The 12,152-nt window shown below is 35.2% G+C and overlaps 1 protein-coding gene across 1 annotated transcript in view; it reads right to left on the bottom strand.

The window, feature by feature from the left end:
* Window positions 1-3,813: 3,813 nt before the first annotated feature.
* The window catches only part of LOC107028592 (E3 ubiquitin-protein ligase HOS1), a 9,527-nt gene continuing 1,188 nt past the window's right edge, over window positions 3,814-12,152 (bottom strand). Inside the window, exons 2-10 of the mRNA XM_015229721.2 lie at window positions 9,989-10,379; window positions 9,570-9,704; window positions 9,305-9,480; window positions 8,471-8,872; window positions 8,202-8,360; window positions 7,352-7,846; window positions 6,113-6,250; window positions 4,563-5,254; window positions 3,814-4,443 (exon numbers count right to left, since the gene is read on the bottom strand). Of these exons, the coding sequence (XP_015085207.1) occupies window positions 4,269-4,443; window positions 4,563-5,254; window positions 6,113-6,250; window positions 7,352-7,846; window positions 8,202-8,360; window positions 8,471-8,872; window positions 9,305-9,480; window positions 9,570-9,704; window positions 9,989-10,379 (2,763 nt within the window). The 3' untranslated portion in view covers window positions 3,814-4,268. The remainder of the gene's footprint in view (window positions 4,444-4,562; window positions 5,255-6,112; window positions 6,251-7,351; window positions 7,847-8,201; window positions 8,361-8,470; window positions 8,873-9,304; window positions 9,481-9,569; window positions 9,705-9,988; window positions 10,380-12,152) is intronic.

Below are 12,152 nucleotides of genomic sequence, written 5' to 3'. Positions count from 1 at the left end.
TTTTCTTTTTGAAATATAAATACTACACTATAAACTATGTTCCTATACTATAAAGGATAAATACTCTAACGGGTTGTTTGATACGCGACTACGCGGGATAATATGGGATATTTCAAGGATAAATTTTATCTCAAACTTAATTCTGAATATACACATTATCAATTATCTCATTCAACTTGGTATTTATTATTTTAGGAAAAATTACAAGGTTAAACAAACATATACTAGTTAATTAGTCTTCATAGTTATAGTTTTAGTTAATTACCACTCAGGATCAACATTAGTGATATACCAAACCGTAAATTATATAAACGAGACAACTTAAACCGCAACTACAACCCTTGCACAATTAAGTTTATTATAGCGATTATTTACGAAAATAGGTGAAATAATTTAATTTACGAACAAAACGAGAGGATGCTTCAAGTTGACGCTAAATCATCGAAGTAATTGAACCAATAAACTATAATAGCTCTATAGAAAATGAAAAAAAGTAGGATTAAAGAATACACAAGTGGACCATAAAAAATATTGAAGTATTGATTATTTTATATATAATATATAGTCGTGATTATTTTGGTTAAAGATAATCAGAACCTAGTTAATTTTACAGTATTATAATGAACGGACTTTAAAGAAATGTTACAGGATAACAATGACTAAAATAAATAGTTCGAATGTCCAATGCGTTAGCTAGGTGTTCGCACTAATAAGCATATATGCTATTTAATTATGATTAGGTAATATATATATTTGACGTAATAAAAACTTGATTTAATTTAAATAAAAATTTACTGTAAAGGAAAAAGTTATATATTAAAAGAAGAGAAAATACATAATTACCCTACTAAATTTATATCTTTTTTTTTTGAAGTAGACACCTTAAGTTTGTGGAGGTCCTATATTCCACGAAACTATTTTTAACTATGATAAATACACCGTTTTAATCCATTTTCAGAGCATGTGCGATCTCAAGTTTGAGAGGCGCGTGAATGAGGCAAAATTAACCCCTAAGCCAGTGTTTGAGTGCCACATGGCATCATCGATTTAACGTTTCTTTTTTTTTATTATTAAATAGACCACTTTTCATCTTCCACAAACCTGCCATTGAAGAGCTCTTCATGTGTAGCCAAAGAAAAAAATTCTCTTCTGTCAATCCAATAATTCGATCTATAAATCTCCATAAGATTGACATATGAACTTGTGGAGTTTGGCAAGTTTTTAAAAAATCTCTTTTCTAATCAATTAAAAAACTATGTTTATAAATTCGGTGCTTCTCCAATGATAGAGCTTTTTCTATTGACCACTGTTAAAGTTCTACAAACATCTCCAATGAAATTTCTAAATTTTTGTAATGATTGGGAATGCCATCTTCATCAAGATTTATTTACAAAAATTTTAAGATAAAAAATGAAATTCGTCAACAATTTGAGCGTGTATGGATTTTACTCAACCCGTTATTGAAGGATCACGAAAAAATAAGTTTACATTGTTTTAGTTGGGGTGAGACATACACGCTCACAATGAGATTGCAGATGAGTTCTTAACTTTCACTAAAGATTTTTATATACGTTCTTCTATACACATGCAAATATAGAATTTTATTTGCATTTTATTCTGCAAATAGGTCGATGGGGAAAATAAAACTCCCCACCTTAGAAAAGAAATGGTCTTTATTCTTTTGTCGACAAAAAAGTTATTATTCAGTGAATAGTAAATAGAGGATTTCTTAATTCTATTATTTTCTATATCAATCAGAAAAGCAAATAGAGTTATGTTATATATGGATTGGTGAGCTAATCAATATCAAATAGGAAGGGGAAATTGTTCAATTATTCAATTATATTCAATTAGATAATAATTGAAGAATAATTGAATAATTTTTTTCAAATTGATTCAAATTATTCTAACGTTTTATTACTTATTTATTTTTGTACGGCGTACAAAAAAACTTTTTGAATTACCGGAAGAAAGAGATTTCGCTAATGAAAAAGCCTTTAATGCTACCCAATACCCCTTCCTTTTCCAAATATTTTTACGAATACGCTTTTTTGAGTTCGAAGTGCGTTTTTTTGAAACTGCCATTTAGAAATTAAAAAATTATTAAAAGATGTATTTATCATGGTTAAAAATAATTTTATAGAATAATAGATCCCCACAAATTTAAAATGTCTATTTCAAAAAATAATATAAATTCCATGGGTTAATTATGTATTTTCTCATTAAAGAATAACACCTAACTTCTCATAAAGTCATCCATCTTAGTGGAATCCGACACGTTGGTGATAATAATGGATATAATTGCCTCCTATCAAGTAAACAACTTATCAAATTGGTCAAAAGTTTGGAGAATTTTTTTTAATCACGATCAATAGTTGAGGAGGTATGGAAATATTTATTAGACGAAGAAAATCTATAGTCGGGTAATATTTCATTTTTCATAACGACTGATTTGGTGTGATCATGTTATTATTTTAATATTTCCTTATCATTTAGTCTTTATTAACTGTTTAATAGTAGTCATATTTTATCTTCTATTTTACCTTTTTATAGTAGCTCTCGCTTGTAGCTTACTTTTCTTATAGATTTATAATTCAAATTATAAGTGTGACACATTTAGATACGATATGATATAATAATATACATGTGCCAAAAACAAATACACATGACATGTTAGAAAGAGGACCCCTTAGTGACATGTTTGTCAAAAAGAAGACCCTTAGTGGCATGTTAGTTAAAAAAGAGGACCCCCTGTTGTGTTGAAGAAGGAAGCAATAGGGATTTTTTGAGTACTATAAAATCCTCCCATTACTCTTCTTCCTTCACAAACCCAAATTTTTAATTTCCTTTTGTTAAATTATCATTTTAATCAAACAACTCATGGATATCTTCTCCATTTATACAATTACAGAACTCTTTAATTTCTTTCAAGCTTCACATAGGTCTGTAACATGGCCACAATTACTGTAGAAGTCATGAATAAAATGTGGTTATAATGAGTGCTACTGGTTCTGAAAAATCAAAATTCTCAATCGACCTTGTCACTCGTTTCTTTTCTTTGGAAATTATTAACTCCGATAAGATCTAAGTTTCCAAAGGTTTTAATGTTACTCGTCAAGTAAATGGTGATGAGTTTGGTAATGTTAAGGTTTTTGTAATCTTGGATTTTATCGGAGTTAATGACTTTTGAAGGAAAGAAATGAGTGGCGAGGTCGATGGAGAATTTTGATTTTTCAGAACCAGTAACACTCATTATGACTACATTTTGTTCGCAGATACTACAGTGATTGTAGCCATTTTATGGACTCATGTGGGGTTAGAGCATTTTATATCTATACGGAGGAGGTGGTTGGCGAGGCGGATCCAAAATGTTAGCTACTGATACATAGGAATTTAGCGATTTTCGCTCATATCTCGTATTTGTATTAAAATATTTATAAGTATCTAATAGTGAAGTTAGTTGTTATTAGAACACGATAATACTACTCATATTGTTTTTCTGTTTTATGATCAGAGAAACAGGCTGGTATGAAACTGAAATGAAGAATTCCAGTTGATCTAATCTGTTTTTATTAATGGAAAGAGGATACTTACATACTCAATCTTAGTAGCTCAATTGCTTGGCTAACTACACTCCGATAATAAATGAAATATTGTTTGTGAAACTTATTTTCCCAAAAAAAAAACGTTTCAGTTCTTGTAAGTTCACCCAGACAGTTTAGGCTCTCTTTAAAAAAAATGATAATAAAATGGTAAACATCTCCAGTTAAAAGGAACAAAACTATGTTAGACTACAAATTATGAGATTCAGAATGAATTATTCAAAAACCTTACCTGCTTGAAAATGAAATCGGAAACAAAAATATCAGGGTCTCTTTACGCATCTATCTACATGCTTTTCAAAGAAAAGTTTTGGCAAATATGGGAACGACTTAGAAAGGTTACGATAAATATTTTTACAACCAAGCTTCAAATCGCTCATCTCACATACAAAAATTTTTAAACCCCGACATCAGCTGCTCTTTGAAACTATGTGCTGCATCCAAGTGAAAACCAGTGCAAGAGTTGGAAGAGGAAACATCGAGGTGTGGAGCGTCAAATATCAGTTTCAGCCCGACTTTTACTAATTTCCAAGAAATCCAAGCAGCAAATGTTATAAAAAAGAAAACTTCAATGCCTCCCAACTCTGGTCTGTTAACAAAAAGCCACATCCAGCAAAAGGGATACATGTTTTGTCACATTTTCAGATTCTATAACAGCAAGGGGTATCATCTCCTGGCAAGCCTCCTGCTTCTTCTCACTCCCCTCGAAGTGTGTGCAGGAGAAACAACTCCAGTGAATACAGCTGGTGAGGGGATTTCCTCGTCTTCACTGGTATCATCAGACCTCCACCTTGGTCCACCATTTTCTAGATGCAAGGTGGAAGGATCCTTTTCTTCATGGCTTTTTAAGTGACCATCAGGGTAATAAAACAAAATTAGATCAAAGTTAAGATGGCAACTAAATGTATGACAATTAAATCTGCCGCCTAAAACAGAAGAGATTTGAAAAATAAGGTTTACCTCCAGCTTACATCCATTGAATCATTTAATGGTAACATCCGTGATCTATCAGCAGCATCTGACAGTTGACGTTTACCAGGATAACTCATGTATGAATCTTCAACTGAATGTTTTAATATGCCTCTGTTGCTACTAAGAGAATTTACATTGTTGCCGGCAGTCTGGTCAAAAATATAAGATTCCTTTGGAAACCCATTCTGAGACTTCTCAGGCGAAACTCTATATGTTTGAGAATTGCGAAGTCGGCTAATAGAAGGTTCCACTGACGAATTCCTGCTGATCTTCATTACAGGAGCAGGAGGATTAACACGATGACTTGCACGGGTCGAAATATCATCAAATTTCAATTTTTTCCCAAGGATACTTTCAGGTTTCAACAGTCCAGCATCATTAAAAAAAGCTGGGGAGCTGGGAGAACTATAATGCCCAACTTTAAAGCTCGACAGATTTAATGATCCCCCAAGTACAGATGGAGCGTCAAGAACAGAAGGTTTAACAACATCAACTCGCTGAATGAGGCCAGAAACGGTGGGAGGATTAACCAATAAACTGGTCATGATAGGTTCTTGGGCTACAGCATTGGACCTCTCAGAGATGTTGACTGTGTCATTGCAAGTAACAACCAGTTCAGGCAACTTCCCTGTCCTTATTTGTTGTTGTAAGATATCTGGTAACAACTCTACTCCCTTGTCCTAAAACAATTAAACTTTTTTTAGAACACTACAAATGTACATTGCAACACCATCAAAATAAGTAGTTGTAATAAATAACAACTGCCGTTTAAGCAAGTAACCCAGTCAAAGAAAAGCTGAAAAATGATCCAAGAGATAACAAGAAAGCAAAATGAGAAGTCCGCTACTTATCACTTGAATCTATAAAATTACATTAAGTAGAAAAGGACCTCATGATCAGTGACCAACACAGCTCTGCGTCACAATTCAACTAGTTAATCCCTATCTTCTTAATCAGTACTGTAGCTTCAACTTCTATTGTGATACTTCTACGTATATTAACTCTTAATAGTTTGTCCCGGAAAGCAGGGTAGAGGATTGTGAAGCACTACACAACCATTTCAACCTTTGATATGAAGCTGCCTATCTGAAACCTCAGTTATCACACAATTCGACCTTTTGAAATAGGCATCTACAAATAACTTCAACAGAAAATGAAATATTCAAGGTTTCCCAAGATTTCATGCTCAGCCAAACTAGATAACATACTGGTCCAAGCATCCAATGAGATACAATCAGTAATGGAACAATTAAAATTTATGACATAAGAAAGAAATCAATTTATGCATAGCAGTCCATATAATCTATTCGAATGAAAACATAGAGATTTCATTTAGGCAGCGGTGTGCAACAAACCAGAGTATGATCTGGATTTTAAAAAATAGAAAAGAAAAGAGGACCATGATTCATAAGAACAAAAATAATACTATCAACTCTAACAATTTACGATTTGAACACCAAAACATGAAACAAGTAAATATCCAAATCCTTTATATGCATATATTAAAAAAACCAATCAAAATGTTGAAGTTCACTCACAACCAAACAAGTCCTCCAATGATCTATTGATCTGACCCTCGCTAAGACTTCTTCACTGACAGAATTTTGAGAAATGAAGTTCTCCTCCATGCTCTGAAGCTTCTGATCAACTTGGTATGCTTCAACATATCTATGACGCTTTACAAAAAGACATCAGTAGTACAATTGTTAGGCAACTATATGAAATCCCTATCGAGATGGATAGATTACAGGGTACCAAAAGTAATCATGAAATCATTTCCAGCAAGGACATAATGTGTAAAGTCACGGACTTAGGTCTATAATAAACATGTTTATTTCTTTTGAAACTTCTATATTAAACATGTTTATCACTGCCAAAATGGCTCGGTTTAGTCCCTGTACCTGTATCCATACCCCCAAGTCTAAAAATTCAGATGATGAAGGATCCGACTACCAGATCCACACCGGTATCAGACCCCTGTACCCGAGTCCAAGAAAATTAGATAATACTTATTCCCAGAAGTTAGTTATAGCTGTCAGGATGCCCTGAGTCCTGACATATGTTAATTCCCTCTTTTATATCTGTACTCTTAAATACCATCCACATGTCCATCACTGATTGTCCTAAATAAGTCATAACTAGGTAAGTGCAAATAGACCTGGGATAAAAGTCGACTAATCCAATTTTATCTATTTCAGAATGTTTCTCAAATGTCACTCATCCGGATGGAATCTGATGAATTTATTAACCTACCTACCTATCAATGTTTCCTTGCAAAATCATAGTCTTCAACAAATATCTTTCAGAATGCACAGGGTGTTCAAAGAAAGAAGATATATTTGGAATCTCTTCTGACAGGGATGAACAACATTGCTTTCAACCTCTTCCTGTTACCAGAGGTATCTGGTTATGGCTACCAACTTCAATGGCTCTTACCCAGGCTTTGCAGAGTCAAAAAAAAAAAAAAAAAAAACTTTCAGGGAAACAAAATTCAAAGTCAATAGTCCAGTAACTGCCGGTAGGTTGCCAGTGAAAAATCAAGTGCAATATGACAAAAGTCTTGTCACTGGTGGCTAATGCCAAACGGACTATTCAACGACACTTATTTCTTATTCTTATCATTAATAGGTAATAACTAGTAAATGAGTTCAAATGAAAGTGAGAACATGTAAGTGGGTGAATAAGCTGCCAACATAAACAAGTTTTCTGAGTGCAACAGCAAGTCTGAGAAAATTGCAGAATAGAAGAACATGAAACCTGGATGTAGAAGGAAGTACCTGCAAGTAGAAAACTACAAGAAGACTTCCTATGGGCGTTGAAGGATCCTCGGCAGCAAAATCCAGCAGACATTTATGAAGGTGCTTCTCCTCATCAGCAGTCCATGGCAGTTCTATCATGCGGTCAACTAAGTTCCTTCTAATGCACAGACAACAAATTTCAGTGACAAGGGTCTCCAACCAGAGACCCCACGACCTGCATTGGTCCTCTACTTCAGCAGAAGCACTCTGAAACTGTTCATTCCTCAACTGTTTTTCCTTGATCTTAGCACAGATAAGCCTCTGATACGTGAATGCTTCAGTCAGAAGTCCACATTCTACCCGCACACGGATAGCAGTTACAGCCTCACGAAGTGAAATTAGCTGTGTGCCATCTTGTCCAGACCACCTCAGAACCATGAGAGCTGCATCAGGGTTTCCCCGCTCCAACAGAACCTGAGCAACCTTCGGGTGGATTGTTGGGCTTGATATTTCTGGGAGAAGTTGACAGGCTTCCTGGGGTCACCAGTAACTGATTATCAGCATACACACCAGTCGAAAGACCATATCATTGCTTAAGAAGGCTCACAATGATGATTTCTTTATTTTAAAAAGGACAAAGTGAAGATACAATAACCAAGTCTATTCATGTTCTGGAAATGACAAAAGTTAAACAATTCATAGGATCCCCAGGGAAAAACTATAAAGCAGAATTAGTTTCATCACATAAACTCTGGCACATGTTACAACTCATTAGAGAGGATATCTGAGATTAAATTAAAAATAACAGATATGAGATTATGATAAGATGACTCATACTACAACACAACGCTTTCAACAGCTATGATTGAAACGGCATTTCTATCCTTACCTTCAGAGCCGGAACACCTTCATCATCTAAGAGGAAAAATGTAAAGGACTCCAATAGAGAGTGCCTGGTCACACCAAAAGTGGCAGCAAAATCATCAATGACGTGTCTCCACTCATCATCAGGTACTGTCCATTGCCGGTCAAACATAAAATACAAGAACTTTGAAGGATGAAGGAAAAGAAAAGGGAACATTCTCATGAAAAAACACTAAAATCAGCTACTTATCCCAAAAAAAACAATAAACTAGGTATTCTATTACAAAAGGATACAATTGCTTGTTTTGCAACTACCAAGTCTGAACTTCCACGTAAAAAGAGAATGTCAGCAGCAGCCCGCAAACTTTCAAATGGATAGCATCCAGCCATTCCCTCTATTTTTGACCGTGAGTATAAAGAGCCCTCATCTTTCTGTAAATAGGCAAGTGCTAACTCTTCTTCATGATCATCCAAGTCTCCCTGCTCGGCTGCTTCAATATTCGATAGAGCATCTTCAATAAAGAGTGTTGAAGCATTGTATTCATCAGAATGATTTACTATATCGGGCCATGCCCGTTTAATTGCAGCAGATTTCCTTTCACGGCCCAAAGCTCGCCACGATGCATAATTTTTATGCCTAGACTTCACATTCTCCAAGAACTCATGTCTTATACACCAAATCATTATCTCCATGTGCTGCAGATTGGCACAGTAGTTATAATCTCATAAAATGCTATCAAGAAGTTGTCATACCAGCAAGATACAACACTAAAAAACAAATCAGTAAGTTACAAAAAAAAAATGCTCTTTTGACACACATATTCAGAAAACAACTGTTGGAACCAAAGTTTTTCAATCGACATTCATGTGGGGTGATAATCACTAGCTCATCACACCAACCAGGATCTCTAGTTAATGCAAGTAGCACAGAGAAATAGTAAATCTACTGAATTTCATCTTGTGTTGATACATATGAGTTTCTTCCCCACTTGTGGGACTACACTGGGTATGTTGTTTTTGTACGTACGTGTCTCTTAGAAAAAGCAACCAATAAATAAAACACGTAAAAATAAGAAATGAGGAAAAGGTAGCTTGGGTCCACTTGACAAGAATCTCAGGAAAGCTTACCTGTTTTGTCTTTAAGATGCTCTCTTGAAGGTGGTGCAAATCATGAAGCTTTGCAGAAAGAGAACCTTTAAATGATGATTCCAAGACATCAATAACGTTAGAGATACCACCTAACTTCACAGAGAACTTGAGAAACAAAGTCAAGTTCTCTTTCAGTGCAGTCATGGTTAGATTATCTATAATCAAATCAAGGGAACATTAACCAATCATTATTTCCCTTTGATAAGGAATTAGAAATACAGTTTAAGTAAAATAATTAGGATACACATCACTTGAATCTCGGTCAGAATATTGTTGAACGTCCTCTTGCACCAATCTTTGACCACCACTTCATCAAGCAAGAAGGCAATGATGGGATCACTTGACACAGCACTTTCATCCATACAAACATCTGTCACATCTGTTTGCTGCTGTTAAGACAACATAATAAATCATATAACCAGCTACTAAGAAGTTAAGAGGCTCTACTTTCTTAAGAAAGAAAAGAACCACACAACCAACCACCCATTTATTCCTTTTATGGTTATCTTCTGACTATGCATCAGTAATCCTTCCTTTCACAAGAAATTAACAGAACAACAAAGAAAAATGATTCAAAAGCTTTTAAACTCATTTCTTTGCAAGAAAAATATCCGCAACTCGGAGGATGTTAGTCCCCCACAGGTCTTAGTATGAAAAGGATACAGTGGCATATTAGAGAAACCAGACTGTTTTCCAGTGCCACATCAAACAAAGCATAAAGACGCTGGATATCAGCAACCAGTTGCTTATCACTGTCCTCTTTCTCTTGTAATCTGTCATCACACCTCTTGGAGATGAGACCTGCCTCAATGCACTCGTAGTATAGGCGTAGTCGAAGTCTATTAGCATCTTTTGGCAAAGGCATCCTACATATAGGGCAAACTTCACATCTCTGACTGCATTCCTCGCATAAAGAGGCATGACCACATGAATTCAACACACTCTGTACATGTCGTCCACAACTTCTTAGATCTCTAGTTGCTCGGCAGTGCTCTACTTTGGCCTCATCACATAATTCCAGTGGATCAATTGATGCTAAATGCTTCAATGCTCCCTGTAATGAGATACAGCTATGAGTAATTCCATAAAAACTGGAAAGATTGTCCATCATTTAACATAATATTAGCAAAAGGAAGGCACTAGGCAGCTGTAAGCCCTGATCATAGCAAAACTACTAATGGAGCAAATGGTACTAGTAGGGGAGGGGAGGGGGGGAATGGACTTCCTTGGTAAGTTGCTGATCGTCTAGATACTACTAGACCACAACCAAAAGATATTCGTCAAATTTATTCAACACAAAGATCGACCCGAAGTCATATAGTGAGGAACCACTTTTTGTACCATTAAAGCAGCTGGTATATTGAACACAGCACAGTGCACTTCCCTTTCAGCAGAGAGAAAAAAACTCAAGGACGTGTGCTTGGTGTGACCGAAAATACTTTCAATGAAGAAACAAATTTATGGGTTTAGCTAAACGAATATATTTTTCCGAGGAAAACATTTTCCATCAGAAAGGGGAGACTCCTCTCACTAATGAGCGGAATTCGTTTTCCTTTATAACTATCACAATTATTACCCCAAATCCTAGCTCCGAATAGCAGTTAGACATTATTACCAATCTGTAATACTAAAATGAAACATTAAGCACTATCCATTTTAGAAAAAAAATTCCACTAACCAACCAAACACTGAAAATAAGTGAGAAAGCCATTTATTTTCTAAATGACTTATTTTCCAAAAAAAGAACATTTCCCTTCATACAGAACACACAAAGGGAAAGAAAACCAGCAGTGCTAGCCTGCTTAGTTCTCACTTGTTCCTGAATCCATGTCTTAAGAGAAACTCAAAAACTAATTTATTTTTTTATTTGAAACTGGTAAATTAAATTGAATAACTGACATATATTCTCAACAAATGAATCATCTTATTCTTGTTAGTACATGCAAGTGTTGCTCACAGCTGATATAAAGAAGCTTAAAAGATGAGAAATTTGGACTTTTTGGAATAGTTACAGATTTCCCGACGGCAACCTTATGCATTAATTTTACATGCAGATAACCACAAAGATGCTTAACAAAAGGCAGTTCTTTATCAAATGGTTGGGTACAAAATAAACGATCACAGTAAGTATTCCCAAACAAAGCCTAAAGGAAAATAGAGAGACAATGATGTATAAGAGAGAAGAGCTCCATGAATATAAGCTATACTCAATGTGATAATTGGCTCTTAAGCAGAAACCCCCTATGTCAAACGAAATCTTAATGAGAAAAGCTTTTCAGTAATAAATCTCCAGTTTTGTTTCTTAAAGCCGTATCTCCATTTGCCCTGTTTCAGCATACATACCATACACAATCAGGGTTCCAACAAGAACATCTAACCAGAAAATCCTCCTTTTGCGACTAGAACGCCCAACTGCAATAGACCTAGTTGGCTAACTGACCCCACACTACCTAGACAAAGCTTGCAAAGGAGTAACATTTCAAAATAGAGTCAAAATGAATATTAAGAATACTATTCAAGGTAGCTTCAAGACACTTATTATTGCCCACAGCCCCCTTTCTTACTAAATCCTCGACCCCTGGTAGAAACTTTGAACTCTTTAACAACAACCAAAAAAAAAAACAGTGTCATCCCACAAGTTTGGGTCTGGGGAGTGCACGCAGAGCTTGTCCTTACCCTGCCTCGGAAGTCCAAAACAAGCATGACAAAACACTCTGAAATAAAAAGGATTAAAAACTACAACGAAATAGTGTGATAATCAAATCACAGAAGATAGTAGATGATAATTAGAACTCCTTTAAGTCCCTCCCCCTCCCTCCCCCCCCCC

Source organism: Solanum pennellii, chromosome 8 (genome assembly GCF_001406875.1).
Source record: "Solanum pennellii chromosome 8, SPENNV200".
NCBI classification, from domain to species: Eukaryota; Viridiplantae; Streptophyta; class Magnoliopsida; order Solanales; family Solanaceae; genus Solanum; species Solanum pennellii.
Note: the sequence above shows the minus strand (reverse complement) of the source record. Positions and strands in the feature narration are given on the sequence as shown.